A 23,136-nucleotide genomic window follows, 5' to 3' on the forward strand; every position below is an offset into this window, starting at 1 on the left:
GACATCCGCGCTAAGGGAGATTCCAGATCCAACATGTTTGGCCTGTGGTTCAAAGTTTCCGTCCGTCCATTTCTCCCACCTGTAGGACCCAGATGTGATCAACACTGCTTTGCCCATAGAATACGGGCCCCTCGTGGAAGAGGAAGAGAAGGTGCCCATGAGGCCCAAGGACCCTGAGGGAATCCCTCCTCTGCTGGTCTCCGCTCCCCAGGCCAAGCGGGAGGAGGGCCGCGAGCCAGCCGCCCGCACGGCTCTGCCTTCCACCTCCTCGGGCAAAGCCGGCAAGAAGCCCGTGGCCGCAGAGGCCTCTGCCCCAGGCGCCAGGGCGCTGGCCGTGAAGGGGGGACACGTTAACATGGCATTCTCTCAGTCCAACCCGCCCTCGGAGCTGCACCAAGTCCAGGGGTCCAGAAACAAGCCCACCAGCCTATGGAACCCAACTTACGGCTCCTGGTTTACAGAGAAACCCACCAAAAAGAGCAATCCTCCGGCGAAGAAGGAGCAGCGCGAGAGGGGGAACCCGGGCGGCGAGGGCGGCCGTGCCATCCCGCCTCCCGCGGCCGCCGGCCACCGTCCAGGCACCTCTCTGCTCCTCGAGCCGTCCTCGCTGACCACCAGCCTGAGGGACGTGCCCCTGTTCAGGCTGCGCCACTTCCCGTGCGGCACCGTCCACTACGGCTACCAGCAGCAGGGCTTCCCCCCGGAGGCCGCCGCCCCGGGCCCGGGCCGCTACGAGGACCCCGCGGCCAAGAGCCAGCCTGCGCCCTGAGCCCGAGCCGCAGCCCGAGGGCGGCGTGCGCCAGGTAACGGGCCCTCCGCAAGCCCCAGAGCAAACGTCACTTTTCATTCTGTGCCAACTTGTTTTGAAGTGGCACATCACAAGCTGTATTTTCAAACTGCTTCACGAGGTTTTGAGCACGGGTTCATCCTGTTCTTTCAAGAGGAGAAAAATCTCATAAAGACGAATGATAATCACGAGGCCCGAACGGGGCTGCGCAGGGTTTTGACGCACGGCTGGTGTCCACCTCTCCCTGTTTCTTTCCAATCCTGTGCGCTCCGCCTCCACGCACGCAGAACTAGCGCTCATGTGTTTCCTAGTTGGAGTCATAGATGTTCCCTTACCTTGTTGATGTGGGCATGGACCACTTGAGGACAGAGGGAACAGAAGTAAGGGAGTTCTCTGCAGTGAGTCAGCGCGGGGTAAGACATTCTTTACTTGGAAAAGAAAAATCATAGACAACTCGCTGAAACGTCACTGTGGATGACGTTTGGATGTTTTCAGTTGTGGTGATTCATCGACGATCGTAAAAATGTGGTAAATAGTTATGGTAGTAGAGAGAAAATGTGTATACACTCATCTAAATGAAATGCAAATACTCAAAGTGCTTTGAGATGACAAAACACGGGTACAGATCGAGAGATTCCAACATCCAATTAATATACCTCATGCCTTAAGAGAACCCTCCTACTAAAAGTGAACAACTGAGTGTGAGGTTTCCTACTGGGTTGAAAACTCAAGATTTAAATTATTAATTACTTATTTTAAGACTTTCCACTAAAATAAACTCCGATGATTTAAAAAGAAAAAATTTAAGCAGCAGTGATACATGGAAGCAGAGAAACATATCCACTCATGGGCATTAGTGTCAAACCTTCCAACAGTTTCAATCATGAAGCTTCCCAAGTTGAAGTTTCTACTACTAGTGGTGGATCATTGGAGTAGCAGGCCCTCCGACGGTCCTAAGAAGAGGTACGAATGCAGTATCTATCCTTCCTTCTCGGGCTTCACCCGAGTTTTCGCTCCCTTAATCATGTGATCCTAGCATACACGGAAACACAAATTTGCTGAAATACACAGAGCATAATCTGTATACCTGTCAACTACAGGGTAAAAGAGAATTTTTTCTCTGGGTGGCAATGAGTAAAGGAACTAAGGAACACTTGGAGTGCTGAGGTTGGCAGTGACATTAGGATGGGAGTTCTGAACTTGGTTTTCGCGGATGAAATTTATCTCCATGCAAAGGAGTTGGGAATCTGTTAAACCTTACACATGTACATATGCAGTGATGCTTTATCTCATTCTTTCTTTCTGCTCCCCTTCGTTCTCCTGCCCAGTTTCTTTTCTGGTGGTAGCTGTGCCAAAACATCACTTTGGGAGGAAAGCATCTTTTATCGCTTGTTAGGCACTAAGCATTCCCAAGCGAAAGGACAGTGTTTATCTACCGTTTCTCCTACCTTCTTAATTTCACCTACATCAAAAGTCTCACTCTGGGGCTTCCCTGGTGGCGCAGTGGTTGAGAGTCCGCCTGCCGATGCAGGGGACGTGGGTTTGTGCCCCGGTCTGGGAGGATCCCGCGTGCCATGGAGCGGCTGGGCCCATGGGCCGTGGCCGCTGAGCCTGCGCGTCCGGAGCCTGTGCTCCACGGCTGGAGAGGCCACAACAGTGAGAGGCCCACGTACTGCAAAAAAAAAAAGAAAACAAAAAGTCTCACTCTGGTTGTGGGAAAGCCATTCTGTTCTAAGCCAACACTAGACCAGTGAGTGTTGATTCCTCCCATGGCAGAGCCTTGCCCTAGTCAGTAGTTCTGCACATCTCTAGAAGCACTGACACCCTGGACACCACTTTTCCTTTAACTGCCAAAAATATTTTCATCAGACACACATGAAGATGAACCATCCATGAACTCATCTCTAAATACCTGTTATCAATAAAGTTTTAGCTCATGCCTGGTGCGAAGTCAAGTCTAATTATATAAACATTAGTCTAATTTGTAAACCACCTGAAGGGGTGCAAGAATCACACTTTGAAAAACACTCTCCTCAAAGGATGACAGAGAGCTGTCAAAACTGAGAAGAACAATTTCATTTTATATTTGTAACACCAGTAGCCAGTGAAACAGGGAGCATGTTACGTGGTTAAATAGCCAACTCTTTCATTAACAAGGAAAAAAATCTTAGCCCTTTCTCTTCTTAAAAACTACAGATCCATTACATTTTCAGGTTGTGCCTTACTACCACTGAGATTGATTTGTTGATTCTCTCTAATCATCTTTATTGGTATCAATTTTCGTGTAAATGAGAGTCCAATCTTAAAAGCTTGTATACGTGGAAAATAAACAACTCCACACTGAGATATAACGTCCTCAAGATGTTTTATTTAACTCGCTGTAAGCCCAGGTATTGGCACGGTATTAATCTGGACTGTTGTACACTCAATATTGCTCCAGCCATATGGCTCCAGCAATTTGTACAGATGCTGTGGACTCACATATTTATTAGTTATGATGCAAAGTCCCACCCAGAACATGAACAGGCACAATTAAAAGTCTGTAGATGTTATGGGAATTAAACCATAAGCTAGTATAATTATTCTTATTCCATGTCTAGAAAGAAGCTCATCAGAGTTCACAATCGTTCCATTGGGAAATCAGCAATCTGTGAGGAATGACCAGTTTATCCATACGTGGCACCTCAAAATGACAGCCAATCAACACAGCAGGAATGAACTTCATGTTTTAGAAAGAGTAAGGTATACTTAGTAGTTGAAAGACCAGATTCTCTAGCCCATTAGGATGTGAATCCTGGCTCTCCATGGCTTATCAGACCTGTCAATACCTCAACGTCTCCATATATTGTACAAACTAAGGATAATAACTTCCCTTTCTCACTGCCCCTCAGGAAGATTATAAATTGTGTGAAAGCACAAGCACTCCCTCTCATGCCTCTTGAATTCCCAAGTGATTTGGGTTGGGTGTGGGGAGAATTTCAACAGTCAGCGTGTGTCTCTACACACCTGCCCTCCCCACCACCCCCGTCTGGCCCTCCCGGCTCCCCTTCTGTGCCATGTTGGCTTTGCCTGTCACTTATTTAATGACGGTAGCAAGAACCCTACCAGAACCAAGGGCTTTCAGGGCAAAAGAAGAATGTGAAGACTCTCTACCACACTTAGTGTTAAAAAATAAGCATCAAAGGAAGATATTTAACCCATTGGATGAATTCTTTTTAAAAATTTTCTGGCCTCTCCATGCAGTGCTTGGTAAGCGCTACAGCTGTAAGATATTATGTAACCACAGATTAACTTCAGCCCATAAAATGTGAGGCTTTTGCATCCAAATCCACACGGCACAGCACTAAGAAATTCTAAGGGATCAGGCTATTTTGCTAGATTTTTCTCCAGTAATAGTAGGATTAAAATTCACATGAGCTTTGTAGACCTAAAACATGACGCTTATGAATTTAGACTACTCTGAATAACAGACTTCCTATGACAAGATTCATAAAATGTATGAAGTGTGTTGTCAATCTGTCTTTAGCTAATGACTTTTTAAATGGGTCCCCCAAGAACATACAACTTGACTTTGCTAATTTCATTGCAGCAGATGGTTCCCTATGCTGTTGTGTGAACATACAAAACGAAAACCAGCATTCCCATAATCCTCCACAAGATGCCCTAAAATAAAAGATAATTATCAACAACAACTGGTAAGGCTTCTATTCAGATTCTGTTTTGATTTGGTATCCTCAGTAGGTGTGTTTAAGTTCTAATGCACCACTCAAGTACAAAGCTATTTTTAGCCCTAGCTTAACAGCTTTAAAACATTTGAAAAGCTCAGTGCAACAAAAGAATATGGCATGGAGTTGGGGGGCAGGGAGGAACACGGACACTAACCACAGCATCAGAGCGACGTTTCTCCCCTCTTCGGCTGTTCAGTAAATGTAAACACGCGTGTAACCCTTCCACGTAAAGACGGCACCACCAGGGTAGGAGAACCGCAGGTCCCGGGTCTGCCTGCAGCGCCGTCCGCTGTCCATTCCTCAGATCCTTCTGCTTGACACGTGCTCCAGCAGTTGCCCCACTCCGTTCATCTGCTATGGCCTACTGCCTCCTTGAAAGCAATTGCTCACAATTAGTTATCCCGCCATCACTAAAAGGCTCGTTGGGTAGGTGCTTTTCAGCCGATGTTAGCTGAAAGGCAGTCTTACTAAATGAACTCACTAAGCCTTAGCAACCAGTAGATTAACGCTCCCTAGAGCGTTTACATCTTGAGAGGTTATTTGCCAGTAGAGATGACTATCAGACTGTTAAAACCTCAGATGGTTATGATATGTTGCATGGTTTAGCGCTCATCAATTATTTGAGAAACAGTAGGCAGACCGAGCAGGAGTTAAGGGCGTAGGAGTTAGACAGCAATTACCTACCTACATGACCCGAGCAAGTTGAACTCTCACTTTCTCATTTAAAAACATGAGCAGTTTGGTCTCAGAGGCCCCCTTCCTTTGATTCTGAAGTCTATGATTCTGTAAGACTTCACCTCTGTGTAAGGTAAATCCCAACACCTGGCCCACAGTTGGTAGGACATGACCGGTGTGTGCGTGCGCACGTGCGTGTGTGTGTGTGTGTGTGTGTGAGACCCTTAATCCATTCCGAGGCAAAGCCAATTAGTTCAGTGCACAATCCCAGTGAGCCTATATTTAACCTTTATACAAAAGCAGACCAGAAAGAAGTTTAGCATCAGTTCTCTGTTTATTGTTCTATTCAAAGATCTCTGTAACAAATCACAAAATCATTAACATGGCAAAATGAAGTTGCTGTCTGGGGTGGTTTCCTGAAAGAAGCAAAGCTGACGCAGGACTGTGAGAATCACGTCTGTTTAGCGCCCTTCACGCTCACCACGGCACCACTTACTCTATTACATTTGCCACAGTGGCAACCTTATTAGCAAAGTAAAATCATGCAACTTATCACCTGAAGCGTTATCTTTTACCACACCTAATACTCGATGACAGATCTGACGCACTTGCTGTCAGTGCTCATTCCCAGAGTAACAAGCCCAGGACAGGCCACACGTTCGCGACCAGGCAGTGTCTGTGGAGTCAGGCATCTCTGAACAAGCATCATGGAACCATGATGATAAGGAATCCACTAATGACAGGAGTCTTCTCTCCCAGTCACCGTTGGATTGGAGAGAATCCCTCTTTTCGGGTTTGTGGAGACACCCACTGCCACTGGAGGGCAATTTTTGGAAACCTGTTCCGAATTATATAGCGTTGTAGCGGATCTAGTAGTAGGGGATCCCCAAAAGATAGCCAACTCAAATGCCTCAGCAAAAGACCAAGAGAAGATTGTGACAACTGCAGGCAACTGTCTACATTTTAGCGCATCCAACGGTTGAGGGGAGAAAAACAAGTTTAAATATTTTTGCATTATTTCAAAATTATATTTATGTGGTAGTTCACAGTTCTCAGTAAGAAGTAAAGTAAGATTAAAGACAAATTCTTTTTCCTCATGTATGTACCAGTTAGCAGCCGGTGATGTTTTATAAAAGAAACTAAAGCAGAACATGACACTGAATTTTCCTCTGTCACACCCCAAGGAGTGTGAAGTGAGACCTCAAGAAATCTCATGCTATTTCTTACTTCCCTAAGCCCTAGTCCCTTCAAGAAAGAGAAAAGATCGCTTGAGAAAAATCACAACATTTTAAACATACATATAATCTACTGGAATTCTTATTAGAAATCCATTTTTACTGGCAGGTTCAATAAAGGAGACTGAAAACTTTCACTTTAATCCTCTTCTCTATTGTGTATAATACAAAATCTACTTTCCCCTGTCACCAATTGGGACTTTTATGACTATTAAAATTCATTTTAAAATCCATTTTAGGATTTTTCCCAAAGATATTGTGTAGTAACACCTATCCTTCATAACAAGAACTGTCAGGGACAGCCAGTGTCATCAACAACACTGCTGACTGAGATGTAAGCTGAATCTCGGAAGTCGTATTAGAGAAAGAGTAAAAAGAACGGCTTGAAGCTGTGCATGTAATTTTAACATGATTCATTTCCATGTCAGTCTGATTTGATTTGTTATGTGAAAAATAGTTAGTCCAGTCTTCAAGAAGGTAAGGGTACTTTGAGTAACACCTCTATCAGGCTGGAGGTGAAAGAACTTAACCTCTGAGATCAACACGGGGCAAGGAGAACACAGCATCTGGATATTTAAACTTCCTAAACTTTAGGAATGCTTCAAATTCAAATTCAGTTCAGCGCAAGTAGCTTCCTGATACTCCCTATTTAATTTCATCTATCCAATTCAAACAACTCCGACTAAACATCCAATCCTAAGACCAGTTCCTCCGAGGACAGAAGCATACAAGGTGTGCCTGAGTGTAAGGACCTGCGTATCTACAGGAGCAACAAACTTGACATCTGGGTTCATTTAGGGTTTTAGAGCTGAAATTAAAACCATATTTATGATCATTTGTCAAATGACGGCAGTGATCACTAGGGACAGGTTATGTTTTAAGCTAATAGGCTCAATTTAAACACCTAGAGTATCTTTACTAACATAACTCAGAACTTACTGCCCTGCTGCAGCACCACGACCACACTTCCCTATTTGAACTGAAAAATAATGAGACCTGCTGCTGCTTTATCGTGAAAATTCTATTCGTTATAAGATATTCTAAAGGGACGAGAGGAAAAAGGTTCCCACACCGCTTGGTGCCTTTCTCGTCAAGGGAAAAGGCTACAAGCAGAAAAGAAATTTCATTTCTACCACGCATAATGAAAATATATTGTTGTCAGTAACATGTGCCCATCTACTCTAATTCCTCCCCATAAACTCCTTTTTCCCTTCTGTAAAAAGGAGCACTGGCAAAAATTTTGCTAGAAAAAATTCTTTTTGCCTACGCAAAGGCATCATATTCTGCTGGTAAGAAAATCTTAACATGATCTACTTAACTTGTTCAGCCCACACACAAGCTCCACTAAGAATGTCTGTTGTATATTCAAGCAGCTTATGTGACATTGTTTGTAAATAAGAGCCTATGTACCAAGGGATATTACTAAACAATTACTAAAAATATATGTGATGTGAGTTTTGTATTACCTACTGTGTTTGTATTACAAATAAGTGTAGTGAAGCAAAGGGCATGAAGAAAAATAAAAAATAAATTCTCCTACTTGCTTGCCATGTGGTGATACATATTATATGTCTCTGAGTCAATCATTTAGATAACAAATATCCAGTGAACGGTTAAAATTACTAGATCTATTTCTTAACTAAGCATGATCCCTAACACATTAGGTCTCTAGCCTCAGTCAACGTGGCTTAAATAATATTATCACATAGCCTAAATAGGCAGGTCCAAAATAAAACTCTGAAACAAAAATGCTTGGCACCGGAAACCAATGCTGTGCACACCTGGGTGAGATCCAGTTCATCCTTTCTGTGTTAGACCACACATGTTACTGTGTTCCCTAAATTACCATCATATCACAACAGAAATTCAAAACCAGCCCCAGGGACAATAGATAGGCAGTTAGGTGACCCCACTGTGTCTTTCCTGCCCCCTTTTCTACCCCTGACACCCAACATCCTTCTATCTCCTTCATGTCACTATTTTGGGGTAAAGTTGGGCTACCATGACTCAAACCTTTCTTGTCCTTTGTCCTCCCCTACCCAGCAAAATTTACCCGTCCCACGGCCTGGTCTCTCAAGCCCACCCGGCTGAAGCTGGCGAGACAACACCTCTACTTTAAACCATCGACAGCCTCCACTGCCTCTGTTCATTTAACAAATGCTTCCCGAGCCTGCAGTAGGTGCCAAGTGTTATTCCAGGTGTTAGGGAGGAAATGATGAACAAAACAGTCAAAACCCATCCCTCAATCCAGTGAGGGACAGGACAAGTAATGAGCAAAAAGTTGTAGCATGACCAAGGGTGGTAAATGCTAAGGAGAAAAATAACACACGAGAGGGGATAAGGAGTTCGGGAGAAGACAGTGCAACGGTCTCACCAAGATTTCAATGCCTCAGCTCAGATTCCACAAATGTCTGTATCTCAACACTTTTCAGCACTTAAAAAATACTCCCATCAAATTACCTGGAAATGTAGAAACAAAGCCTTTTAGTAGAATGTAGATACTTATTTATATATATTTTGAAATCTATAAACGCAAGGTTTTCTATCCAACCCTAAATAAACAAATGAAATCCCACTGATATAAAAGATAATTAAGCAATTTTAGAAAACCAAAGAAATACATTCTTTTCTTAAATGGCTCTCTGTCCATCAAAACAATATAATCGGAGAGTAGCTAAAAACATAACTTCATTTGCTGAGTAGAAGCATGGTACTTTTTAAGACTCTCTATAGGACAAGGGTCCCCAACCCCTGGGCCGCACAGCAGGAGGTGAGCGGCGGGCCAGCGAGCAAAGCTTCATCTGTATTTACAGCCGCTCCCCATCGCTCACATTACTGCCTGAGCTCAGCCTCCTGTCAGATCAGCGGTGGCATTAGAGTCTCATAGGAGCGCGAACCCTACTGTGAACAGCACATGCGAGGGATCTAGGTTGCGTGCTCCTTATGCGAACCTAACGCCTGATGATCTGAGGTGGAGCTGAGGCTGTGATGCTAGCGCTGAGCAGCGGCTGCAAATACAGATTATCATTAGCAGAGAGGTTTGACTGCACAGAGACCGTAATAAATCAATTGCTTGCAGACTCATATCAAAGCCCTATCAGTGAGTGGCAAGTGAAAACAAGCTCAGGGCTCCCACTGATTTTACATTACAGTGAGTTGTATAATTATTTCATTATATATTACAATGTAATAATAATAGAAATAAAGTGCACGATAAATGTAATGTGCTTGAATCATCCCGAAACCATCCCCCCACGCCGGTCCATGGAAGAATTGTCTTCCACGAAACCGGTCCCTGGTGCCAAAATGGTTGGAGACCACTGCTATAGGGTAAGGATGGGACAAATCCAAGTCATTACTGTAAGAAGAAAAAAGTGAACTACAAAGCATATATACTCTGAGTACCTGAGAAGAGGAGAGTTGCAGGCAGGGTCAGTGACAACATGCCACTCCAAACCAAAACAGCTTCCCTTTTTATTAATGCTCAAGACATGAACTTTGAATGACATAAGCAAAACACCAATGAAAACACCTAATTTTTATGTATAGTATACGTAAACATACACATTACATGGATTTAATAATCCTAATCTAAATATGAGAACAATTGGTTCTCTGACCTCAAAATAAATTCAGTGTTGGCATTACTGTTACTAACTTACAGGGTTTTATATTTAACAGGAAGAATTATGGACAACCAAGTTCAGTGTAGTCATGGACTTCACGGTAAGGTATAAATAGAGTTTTTAAGAAATAAACTATATAATAAAATAAGTTTACTTTTGACACAGTACAGTCACTTTCTTCAATCAAAAATATTCCTTGATTACAAAGCAGCCTTATTTTGCAAATGTATTTCAGGAAAATAGCTCTAGCAATATTTGAAATTTCACACCTTTTTAAAAAGGCAGCAAAGCAAGAGAATTTAGATTTTAAATAGTATATTGCAAAATAGTTCAATGTATTATTTCTAAAGCACAAAGCAAGCTCCGTTTTGAAGGATGCTTTTTATCTTATAAAGCAAACTATTCCACTATTTCCGTGGTAGTTTAGAGTCTAAATATCTACAATAAAAGATATATCTTTATACATACAGGACAAACTTCAATACATACCCACAACACAAATGTTCTGCATTATTACATCACTCTATTACGAAGCTTAGTTTGTTAACATGTGCTCAAAAGGAAAATAAAAACATGATACAGTTCTGCAGCTTTATAACAGGCTGAATTCTGCAACAACTGAAAATATAAAAAGAGCAACAACAGCAAACGCAACACCGGTTTTATGAATAATAACACAAAACATCAAGAAACCATAAACATTTAAATGAATAGCTACTACATTCTTCTTAACACATCTTAATTTGCTCTCTTGTCATAAATATAATTTTTTTAATGTTTTTCATATCCCTGGAGGAAATGATGGCCAATCCTCCACAAAGAGGAAAGTGCATCATGCTTTATTTTAAAAGTGCTTCATATATGTATGTTTTATAGATATGTCCCATAAGGAAGTTAATTAAGCACGTGCAAAAAATTCTAATTGTGACTTGAATTTATAAACCTAATCATGGGTTTTTGTGGTTCCTCCAGATGAGGCAGTCAGTCACTAACACAGAAGAAAGATCTGAGATGACACGCTTTGTACAGCGGAAAGAGCCCGAGCCACAGGTCAGGAGACCCACGTTCTAGTTGTAGCTCTGGTAACCAGCTAGCCTGTGACCCCGCGTGAGGAAGAGCGGCTTTAGAACCTGGCAGCGGGCAAGAGGCTGAGCTCCAGAGTCCCTTCCAGGAATGCCTTACCTACAGTCCTAAGGTACCTGTAGGTGAGGCATTCCTGGAAGGGCAAATAACTTGACCCAAAGACATGAAAAATACCTAGTCACACAGCTATTATTCTCTTACTGTCCTTATTAGTACAGAAAGAAATAAAAACTCTGAAAATACTTGACAGAAAAAGGTCATGTGAAGGTCTTACGTTAACCAAAGCTAGTGAAAACCTTCACAGTTATGGCATATGGAAAATCCACTATTCTGTGCAAAAATGAGACAGAGTAAGCAACATCAGTCAGTCACTTAATGGCACATTTTTTCCCAAGTCTCAGAATTCTCTTGGGTCTAAAGCTTTAAATCTTAAAAAAAAAAAAAAAGGCTGATTTTGAGATTGTTTTAAGAGAACCATGATTCCCACAGTTCATATTTCTAGCTTTTTAAAGGAGTCTCTCTGAATTGTTATAATGCTTTTCATGAAGATAGCTCTGTTTTCAAATTTTAAATAATGGCTAAAAGCTAAATAAAGTAAACCATTTGCCATGGACTCTTTATTTTACGTTGTGTGTGTGTGTGTATGAGCTCATTTAATACTGTAGAAGTTTAACTCAACAATTCTCATCCACAAGCTTTGACCCATTTATTCCCCGGTAGGTCACTCTGCTGGGCCTCACTAGGACCCCGTGGTTTGGCCTGCAGGTGAAGTAGCGTTTGTCCCCCACTGCCCCATCATTCTTTCCCTTGGCGCTTCGAAGCTCCAGTCCAAGCCAGATCCCTGAGGCAAAGTCAGTGGGGCCCAGGTACCTAACGGTGCCCATCTCGTTGGAGCTGGTGAGGAGGACCTGGGAGCCCTCATGCAGCCTCACGCGCCCCTCCAGGCCGCCGGCCGTGGTGCTGCTGCTCCAGCTGCGGCGCAGAGCGGGCTTCGACCTGTGCAGAGGGAACGCGAGAGAAACTCTGAAGCATGAAAGCCACGTGATGCAATTCACCGTATTCATTTCCACAGCCAGGTTCACAAGTCATTCACAAAAGGGCATACTTTATGTTCACAACTTGATCTTTTTTATTCTAAATAGCAATATTAGGATATACTTTTCTTTAACATTAAAACGTTTTTCTCTTCTGGCTATTTTAATACTACCCTAATCTGGATTTAAGATGTCACTAGCAATTTATATATGCGCATGCCCTCGGTGAAATAGCAATTAGAAAAAAGACACCTATACCTGCTGAACAAAGCAAAAGGAAAAGAGCCTAGTGGTTTGGCCGTGTTAAATAAAATGACATTTTGCTCACCTTTCAAATATTCCTTTACATGAAAACCATTTTTAAAAACTGTTAATCCACAACTTTAGAAACTACACACACACGCACACATGCGCACACACACACACACACCTTCTACGAATGAACTCCAGTTACATTTAAGGGTTTGCCACTCTCCCTGTCACTAACATTAGGAAGGACCTTAGTCGTCTGGATCAGGATCCCTCCTCTTTTCTCTACAACAAAACATTACTTACAAGGCACTGCCTCCTAGCACCCGCCACCAGCCTGACCTGATGACACAACTACTGGGCACCCACACGTGGAACCCGTCCAAGGCCTCATGCCAATACTGCCCAGGGCTTCCTCCACTGTCCCTGGGAAGTAGCCAACTCTGCCCAAAACAGAAACATGCCCAGGAGCTTGTCCTATGACCTGAGACCTCCCAAAACAGTCATCCAGAAACCACCACCAGTGGAGCCTTCAACCCGCCGTCCACGCCACCTCTCCTCCAGGAGAAACCCTTCTCCCAGCCCCACAGTAGAGACAACTCGGAACCTGTTACCAAAACTGCACGGAGCCTGACTGCGAGCAGAGTCTGGGTCCTGCTTGGTTTCTATTTTATTCCACTCTCCGTATTTTTAAATACACTCTCACACACCATATCTCATTTCTTCCTATTAACGACCCCGAGAAGGGAAGAGCACTCTAATTTTATGGGTAGGAAAACTGAGGCCAAAGCCTGTCCTATGCCACATCTGATAAATCCTAGTTATAAAATGTAATGAAAAAAATATTATTTACCACGTCAAATGCACGAATACAAAGTTAACAAAGAAATACCTAAGAGCTGTAAGAAAAGTATAAATCTTTACCGAAGAATATACAAAAGAAAAATGAAAAAGCTTTGTTCCTGGATAGAAACATATATATATATAAATGAATCCTCCCCAAAATGATATTTTCTTTTGCAACCTGATGAAATTACTCGAATTTCACATAATGACAGTATCTATCATTTCCTGAGCACTTACTATGTGCCAAACACTTCACATACATTATCTCGTCCAACCTCGCCCAAACCAGGGAGGAATCTGAGGCTAAGAAAAATCAAGCTATTTGCCTAAGGTCAGAGAGATGGTAAAGAGGGGGCCTGGGGCTCAGATCCAAGGTCGCCAAGCACAAAGGCCAGGCTCTTGCCCACAACCACAATGGGTATTAATAATTAAGAAAAGGTTGAAAAATAATAATATGGCAAAATTTACATTGCCATTATGTTAAATTATAAAATTACAAAAATTAAAACAATGTGGGGACGTCCCTGGTGGCACAGTGGTTAACAATCTGCCTGTCAATGCAGGGGACACGGGTTTGACCCCTGGTCCAGGAAGATCCCACATGCCACGGAGCAACTAAGCCCGTGAGCCACAACTACTGAGCCCACAAGCCACAACTACTGAAGCCCGCGTGCCTAGAGCCCATGCTCCTCAACAAGAGAAGCCACCGCAAAGAGAAGCCCGTGCACCGCCAACGAAGAGTAGCCCCCGCTCGCCACAACTAGAGAAAGCCTGCATGCAGCAGCAAAGACCCAATGCAGCCAAGAAATAAATTAAAAAAAAAAAAAACAATGTGGCCCTGGCATAAGAATGTACTTTTAAATGACACAGAGAAGATGTTTTAGAAAAATACGTGCAATTATTTCATATGTGATAAGAAGTAAAGCTTCAAATCAGTGGGAAAGGAGTGAACATTCTAATTAGGAATGCTGTAAAACCTGGTCATTTATTTGGAAAAGAATATGATTCTTACCACACACTACATATTTTAAAAATCCCCAAGAGATTAAAGAGTTAAATGCATAAATTAAAAAAAAAAGAAAGAACTAGGAAAAAATAAAGCTATTCATCTGAACACACACAGACACACATACGTGGGTGGGGAGGAGGAGGCGGACATGCGTTTAAAGAGTATGCCACCTACCATTAGTTCATGTTTTTCATGTATTATCAAATGCCACAAAAATGTTTCATATCACAGCACAGCACAGTCTTTAAACACACTGCAAAAGTCACACTGAGTAAAATTATTAAAGAAGAAGAATAAAATTATTATTATTATGGGATATGTTAAGGGGAAAATCTTTCAAAGAGTATATAGAGTATGATTTGTCCAACTTTGCTTAAAAATTCAGATACATGCATTAGAAAAAAGCTGGAGAAGTATATGAGAAAATGCTAACAGTGATAATCTCATCTAGGTGATAAAATTACAGACGATCTTGATCTGCATTTAATTTACTGTAATTTTTTCAAATTTTGTCCAATCTACTTTCATAATCAGAAAAATTTTAAAGAAAGAAATAAGTAATAAATGAACTCGATATCCAAGCCAAAACTTAATAGTTTGGGTAAAGATTTAACATTCCAATAAGAATGATTTGATTCACGTTACGTCAAAGCTCTAAAAGCCCAGGGAAGTGAGAAATTTATAAATTACGCTACACTTGAGAGCGTTGCTTACTCCTTCAAAAACATTAACGGATCACCTATGAAATGGCAGGTCCAGAGCTAGGCTCCAGGAACTTGTGCATAGTAATCTGTAAAACGTTACAGATCCTGCAATAAAGACGGGTACAAAGCAGAAGGCGCACGAAAGAGGGAGAAATCCATCCTCACTCAAGGTCCCAGGGAAGACACTTCAGCGAGGAAGTGACACTTGAACAAATCTGACAGATGAGCAGACAGAGAAGGGAAGCAGACATAGTCATGGGAGCAAAATATATTACGTGTAACTTAAAAAAATTTTTTTTGAACAGCACAGAGAGTTTAGCAAATTGTCACTTGTGAGGATTTTACCACGAGAGCTAAGTCCAGAGAAACAGGCAGGCCTGTACACGCTATGCCAATGAATCTGGACTTCATTCCGCATCTGAGAATTCAAAAGCTGTACGGGACAGGCAGAAAATGAGAACATGTGACGTGAAATGATGGAACCTGCAGCCAACTGGGTTATATGAGTTCTACCCAAAGACATTCAAATTTGAGCTGGCCAAATACATCATGTGGACAGGCTGGGTTCCACAGAGAGGACCCAATGGAGACTCTCAGGAGATGCACTCTGAAAACACGGGGAGAAGCTAAGTTGGTAATGATGGAGATGAGATGTAGCGACAAGTGAGCTACAGATCCCAGGCTGGATGCAGACGGTGGGAGAGAGGATGCCTGTGCCTACCAGGTGGCAGTGACACCTATGCTAACATCTCAAGCTCCCTGTGTTTATTACCCCCATGCTTGGTATTAGATATACTAAGAATTCTGAAGACAGAAGAATTGCTTCCAACACCCCCTCCATCATTTTTTCCTCTGAATGAAGGTGTTCATCCCCACCACCTCAATAAGCCAACTGGAGAAGCACATCTGCTCTTTCTCAAAAACGGCGCAGCCGGCTGCTGCTTCCCTTTCCTCAGCCCTCTTTTGCAAACATGCCCTTTGCCCCAATTCCTTCCAGTTTCTTACGCAGGGATTTTCATTATCTCTGACTATATTTTCCATGTTTCTTCTGGAAGTATCTTTTATTTCCATATGAATAGACAAGAAAATGGCACAGGGTTTGATAAATGTCAATAAACTCATTTCTTCAACCCACATTCTTCAGAATACATCATGCTTCCAGATTAAAAACAGCACAATATACAATCAACTCTGTCACTTCAGCAGAAGGTCATCCAATCACTACAATGTTTCCTACCCCTGAGATCAGGGACAGGTTTCCTAGGACCTAAAGTCTAAACACCTAATGTCTTTCTTTTGTTTCGTATAACACTGATCACCAAACATCTGGTCACATATTGTTTAAGTAAAAACTAAATAAGTTTTAAATTGATTATATATCCTCAATAAGAATATGTTTATTTTTTTAAAACAGGTACTAGAGTCAATCTGTAGAAGTATCACTAAAGCTTCATTTATTTTTATTTTCAAAGAAAACCAACAGAAGTACTGATATTTTCTTCTCATGTCAACAGATCATCTTGTACATATCCACACCTGCTGTATAATTCCCACGGTTCAGATTTCTCTCTCCTTCCTTTGCTTCTCTGTATCATGTTCTTCCCCTCACCAACATCTTGACACTGATTTTGACACCTTTCCCCCTTCAAAATCCTTTATATCCTGCTTGCCTCTTCTTAGTAATTTCTTCCATTCTGCCTAAGAACTCTTGAATATCTTCAATAAACTGGAGCATAAAGTTATTGCCCTTAAACTCTTTCAGTTACTCAAGTGAGGAGACCAATTTTAAAATCTCAGAATTGGTAGAGGTTTTGAGGAAGGGAAAAAAACAAAACAAAGCCCACCCAACTCTGCTAAACAGTACCTAACGGTGCCTCAGGACCCGTCAGGGTTCTCAAGTGAAACCTCAGATCTTTGCGAGGCCTTCCAGTAACTTCATGCCAGATTATTATATAAACTACCTGCCTGTTGCTCCTGTGATCGTCAAGTCCTCTTGTGTGGGCTATGATTCCTAGTGGCTTCTAGGGCCCCACAACTAGTGCACTTACCTACTGAGCTAGACGTTTTTCCCCCAGGGCATTGTTCATAGATTAACTGGAAGGATTTAAAATTAAAAAACAAAAACAAACAAACAAAAAACACCTCCTTAACCTAATCAGCCTAGAAGAGCCTCATATTCCTCAAAAGGTTAAGAAGTTCCTAAACGTCTCAGAAAACTACTCGGGGGAGTAAACTGGGTCTGAGGTCTATAAATAGCAATATAAATGAAAAAGAGAAAAGGAGATTCTCTCTACAAAGAAACAACAACAACGAAAAGGGGAGCAGTATATTCTACAAGAGGAAGTAGGAGTATTTTTTAAAATAATAATAAGATGACCTGATGCAAATAGGCCTGACATTCCTTTTATGGACTTCCCAAAATATTAAATCAATTCTCTGACTAATCAAGTAAACAGAGTTTAAAATCAGTCCACCCTATTCAATGATAACACAGAATGTAAATTCCTCCAACTTTTATTAACAGTACTAAACCTCTTTGAAAATATATTCCGTATACTACTTTTAGTCACTGGTGACATTTTTAATTGAGCTTGCAAAGGAGGGAGGAAGAACTCTTCTCACTGACACACTCATCACACCTTTCCTCCTAAGTGTTAAAATTCTACCACGCAATGTAAAAGATACAAAATCCCACTTTTATTTCTTCACAGAATCCTGTCATGTTCATCCTGAAAGGCGTTTTTTCTAAATCTTCTTAATACTCACTTGGCAAAAGCATTTCTTCTGTTAATCTCTTTCTGGGAAGAAGCAGAAGTTGTACTGAAACTTCTCCTAAAACCTAAATATGAAAGTTAAGGTCAGATGAGGAAAACTAAATCACAAATTCACAGTCCTTGTTAAAAGTTATCTTTTATCATTTCTTCTACAGACGTTCTATTCTACCAAGTGTTTCTTTGGAAACAGAAAGCAAAGAAAATAAGTGCATGTAGATTGTAACAGTTTAGACTTCTTGACGATTGTTACCTCACCTTTCTCATCAAACTATGCACTACATGAATAAGTTAAGATCATGACATTACTTTTGGAGGTTTTTATTATAAACTTTCCTGAAAACCAAATGAAATCGAATTATACATTGATAAAGCTTAATCTTTTTACTCTCCAATATTATAATCTGATAAATCGTATTAAAAAATAAAAGGATAAAAATGGTTTAAAAAAACACTATCACTAAATATACCCCATTTATAAAATTCTGAACAATGAATTTCAGAGCTTATGATTGTTGGCATCCCCAAATGACAGAGTTATTAAAAAAAAAAAAAAAGAAAAAGACTTCACAAAAGGTAAAGTTTTTAAAAGATGCTTTTAAAAAAGAATGGGATTTCCAGTTCTGGCAGTTACGGCACACCAGATGTGCTGCGTGAATCTCCTGAATGAAGCAAGTATAATTTAAAACAACTATAATTTTTAAAAAAAAAAAAAATACTGTTGACCTCATACAAGTGGCACAATTCCAAAGAGGCCAAAAACCAAAAAGAGAAACCATGGAAGGTTTCCCCCAAAGCAACCTAACCACCTTGTACCCCAGGACTACACTGCCCTCCAGAGAAGCTGGGGCCTGCCAAGATGGGGTCCTAACAAAAGTGAGGGTCCCGAGCAGCTCATCCTCAGTGTCAAGTCAAATGAGAAACAAAATGAAGCACCACTCAGAGGAACACAAAGGAAAGCAGCTTGTGTCAACCCCACTGTGCAGAAAGCAAAATGTTCTCCCCTCCAGATCTGTGATCGTTAGCCAAATTCATTTTATCTGTGTAATATAAAGACGACGACAACAACATTGCAGAGAACAGTAAACTAAAGTTGGCAGTGCCTCTAGGCAACTGGCAGAAGTAAACACAGGCATACCTCAGAGAGATTGCAGGGTCGGTTCCAGACCACAATAATGAAGCAAATATCTCAACAAAACGAGTCACAAATTTTTTGGTTTCCCAGGGCATCTAGAAGTTGTTTACACTATACTGTAGTCCATTAAGTGTGCGGTAGCATTATGTACAAAAGAAAAAAAATACACATACCTTAATTTAAAAATACCTTATTGCTAAAAACTGCTATCCATCATCTGAGCTTTCGGTGTCACAATCTTTTTGCTGGTGGAGGGTCCTGACTGATCAGGGTGGTGCTTGCTAAAAACTGGGGTGTCTATGGCAACTTCTTAAAACATGACAGCAGTGAAGTGTGCCACATCGACTGACTCTTTCTTTCACAAATGATTTCTCGATGTAGCACGCGATGCTGTTTGACAGCATTTTACCCACGGTAGAACTTCTTTCAAAATTGGAGTCAATCCTCTCAAAGCACGCTGCTGCTGTATCAACCAAGTTTATGTAATGCTCTAAATCCTTTATTGTCATTTCAACAATCACAGCATCTTCACCAGGAGTAGATTTCATCTCAAGAAACCACTTTCCTCGTTCATCCATGAGAAGCAATACCTCATCTGTTCAAGTTTTACGATGAGATTGCAGCAATTCAGTCACACCTTCAGGCTCCATTTCTAATTCTAGCTCTCTTGCTATTTCTACCACATCTGCAGGTACTTCCTCCACCGAAGTTGTGAACCCCTCAGAGTCGTCCATGAGGGTTGGAATCAACGTCTTCCAAACTCCCATTAACGTTGATATTTTGACCTCTTCCCATGAATCACGAATATTCTTAATGGCACCTAGAATGGTGAATCCTTTTCAGGTTTTCAATGAACTGTGCCCAGATCCATCAGAAGAATCACTGTCTATAGCAGCCATAGCCTTACGAAATGTATTTCTTAAATACTAAGAGTTGGAAGTCTCAGAATTACTCCTTGACCCACACGCTGCAGAATGGATGTTGTGTTAGCAGGCACGTAAACAACATTAATCTCATTGTACATCTCCATCAGAGATCTTGGGTGACCAGGTGCATTGTCAATGGTAATATTTGGAAAGGAATCTTTTTTTTTTCCCTGAGCAGCAGGTCTCAACGGTGAGCTTAAAATATTCGGTCAGCCATGTTGTAAATATATGTGCTGTCCTCTAGGCTTTATTGTTCCATTTACAGAGCACTGGCAGAGTAGATATAACATAATTCTTTTTTATTAATAAATTTATTTAGTATTTTTTAAATTTACTTTTGGCTGTGTTGGGTCTTTGTTGCTGCATGCGGTTTTTCTCTAGTTGCGGCGTGCGAGCTTCTCGTTGCGGTGGCTTCTCTTTTTGCGCGGCACGGGCTCTAGGCACACGGGCTTCAGTAGTTGTGGCACATGGACTCAGTACTTGTGGCCTCCCGGGCTCTAGAGCGCAGGCTCAGTAGTTGTGGCCCATGGGTTTAGTAGCTCTGCGGCATGTGGGATCTTCCCGGACCAGGGCTAGAACCCATGTCCCCTGCATTGGCAGGCGGATTCTCAACCACGGCGCCACCAGAGAAGTCCCAATGTAACATAATTCTTAAGGGCCCTAGGATTTTCAGAATGGTAAATGAGCACTGGCTTCAACTTAAAGTTACCAGCTGCATTAGCCACTAACAAGAAAGTCAGCCTCTCCTTTGAAGCCTCACACTGACTTCCCTTCTCTAGCGATGAGAGTCCTAGAAGGCATCTTCTTCTAGTGGAAGGCTGTATCATCTACACTGAAAACCCATTGTGTAGTGGTGCCACCTTCATTAACGACCTCAGCTAGATCTTCTGGATAACTTGCTGCAGCTTCTACACCAGCACCTGCTGCTTCACCCTGCACTCTGAGGTTATGGAGACGGCTTCTTTCCTTATATATCATGAACAAACCTCTGCTGGCTTCAAACCTTTTCTTCTGCAGCTTCCTCACCTCTCTCAGCCTTCATAGCACTGAAGAAAGTTAGGGCCTTGCTCTGGATTAGGCTTTGGCTTCAGGGAATTCTGTGGCTGGTTTGATCTTCTGTCCAGACCATTAAAACTCTCTCTGGATCAGCAATAAGGCTGTTTCTTACCATTTGTGCATTCGCCAGAGTGGCACTTTTGATTTCCTTCAAGAACTTTTCCTTTGCAGTCACACATGGCTAACTGTTTGGTACAAGAGGCCTAGCTTTTGACCTGTCTCTGCTTTTGACACGCCTTCCTCACTAAGCGTAATCATTTCTAGCTTTTGATTTAAAGTGAGAGACATGCAACTTTTCCTTTCACCCAGAGGCCATTGTAGGGTTATTAATTGGCCTACTTTCAAGATTTTTGAGTTTCAGGGAATAGGGAGGCCCGAGGAGAGGGAAAGAGATGGGGTAATAGCCAGTTGGTGGAGCAGTAAGAACATACACATTTATCGATTAAGTCTGTCATTTTACATGGATGCAGTTCATAGCGCCCCAAAACAATTACAATACTACCATCAAAGACTACTGACCACAGATACACCATAACAAATATAATAATAACGGAAAAGTTTGAAGTATTGTGAGAATTACCGAAATGTGACCCAGAGACATAAAGTGAGCAAATGCTGTTGGAAAAATGGCACCAACAGACTTGCTCAATGAAGGGTTGCCACAAACCTTCAATTTGTAAAAAATGTAGTATCTGAGAAGCAGAAAAAAGCAAAGCACAATGAAACAAGATATGCCTGTATAATCTTCTCAAGAGGCATCAACCCAGGCTTAAAAGAATTCCCATACGTTAAATTCTAAGTAAAATAAGCATTTCACAACAATAAATAACAAAATTCACAAGGAAAGAAGGTGCCACAAGTTAGGCTCAACAGAAACAGACGGCAGAATCAGACTCACAAAGACTTCAGATACTGAATTATTAATCATAAAAAGTAACAATATTTAAAATGTTTAATCGCATAAAAGAAAAACTTGAAAATGTGGGGAAAGAATAAGTGACAATAAGTAACAACCAAACAGACTTGCAAAAAGAAAAAAAATGAAAAATTTGTAATTAAAAAACTTCGCGGCTGAATTAGGCAGTAGAATAAACATAGCAGAAGAAAGAATCAAGAAACAGAAAGAGAACTCTGAAGATATCCAGGATGCAGTCCAGAGAGACAAAGTTGTGAAAAATGTGAACGAGGCATGGGAAGGTGAAAATGCGGACTATACTACTCGTCGGAATTTTGGAAGGAGACAATAAAGAGCATGAAGGAAGAAATGTTTTCAGTATATGGGCAAGAATTTTACAGAATTAATCAAAGATACTAATTCCGAGGTCCAGGAAGACCCAAGATGCCAAACAGAATAAACAAAGGGAAATCTCCACCTAGACATAATCATAGCAAAACTGTACAACACAAAGGAAATAGAGAAGATCTTTAAAAGCAGTCAAAAGGCAAAGATAAACCACCTACAATGGTATGGATTAAGGAGACTGATAGGTGATTTCTCAAAAATTTGCCAGAAGACAGAAAGCAGAAGAATTATATTGTCAATGTGCAGGGAGAAAACAGCTTTCAAACTATAATAAAAATTGCACCAATTTTTACTTTTACTCAGTAAAACTATCATTAGAAAAGACAGACAAAAACTAAGTTTCCTACCAATAGACCCTTTCTAAAAAAAAAATTTAAGAATATAGATGAGGTAGAAACAAAATGATTTCAAGTGTAAGTTCTAAGGATTAATGACTAAAGATATCGGTAAATATTGACATGCATGAGCAAATTAAATAAATATCCATTATATAAAAACTATTATAATAATGTGAAATTTGTGAGGGAAACAAAATAGAAACTCAGTTTCTAAGGACTTCCTATTATTTGAGAAAGAGTAAACATAATGATTAACTTTAGATTTTGCTAAGTATGTATGTCAAAGTACCTAATTACTAGGAAGCATATTCATAGAATGTAATTTTTATACAAGTAAAAAATTAAATGGAAAAAAGAGGGGGTAGCAATATAACCAGAATGAAGTCAAGAAAGAAAAACATTTAAGTACAAAAAAGCTGAAAAATTAGAAAACAAATAAATAACAAATAAATCCAAATATATTACTAACTACAATGAATGCAAATAGGTGAAACTCAGATTAAAAAACAAAGGTTGTCTTTTTCTAAAAAAAGTAAAATCCGGTTATATTCTATTTACAAGATATTCCAGGGGCTTCCCTGGTGGCGCAGTGGTTGAGAGTCCTCCTGCCGATGCAGGGGACACAGGTTTG

The 23,136-nt window shown here is 41.1% G+C and overlaps 2 protein-coding genes across 6 annotated transcripts in view; one reads left to right on the forward strand and one right to left on the reverse strand.

The window, feature by feature from the left end:
* The window catches only part of LOC101281727 (ALK receptor tyrosine kinase), a 106,075-nt gene extending 98,119 nt beyond the window's left edge, over positions 1 to 7,956 (forward strand). Inside the window, exon 20 of the mRNA XM_033425216.2 lies at positions 86 to 7,956. Coding sequence (XP_033281107.2) covers positions 86 to 769 — 684 coding nt within the window. The 3' untranslated portion in view covers positions 770 to 7,956. The remainder of the gene's footprint in view (positions 1 to 85) is intronic.
* Positions 7,957 to 9,875: 1,919 nt separating this feature from the next.
* The window catches only part of CLIP4 (CAP-Gly domain containing linker protein family member 4), a 73,973-nt gene continuing 60,712 nt past the window's right edge, over positions 9,876 to 23,136 (reverse strand). For 4 of the 5 annotated variants that reach the window (XM_049696322.1, XM_033425211.2, XM_004268176.3 and 1 more), the window contains exons 15-16: positions 17,743 to 17,815; positions 9,876 to 12,130 (exon numbers count right to left, since the gene is read on the reverse strand). In XM_049696322.1, the coding sequence (XP_049552279.1) occupies positions 11,809 to 12,130; positions 17,743 to 17,815 (395 nt within the window). In that variant the 3' untranslated portion in view covers positions 9,876 to 11,808. The remainder of the gene's footprint in view (positions 12,131 to 17,742; positions 17,816 to 23,136) is intronic. The other variant, XM_033425213.2, reaches the window with a different exon arrangement.

This window comes from Orcinus orca, chromosome 13 (genome assembly GCF_937001465.1).
Source record: "Orcinus orca chromosome 13, mOrcOrc1.1, whole genome shotgun sequence".
Taxonomy (NCBI): domain Eukaryota; kingdom Metazoa; phylum Chordata; class Mammalia; order Artiodactyla; family Delphinidae; genus Orcinus; species Orcinus orca.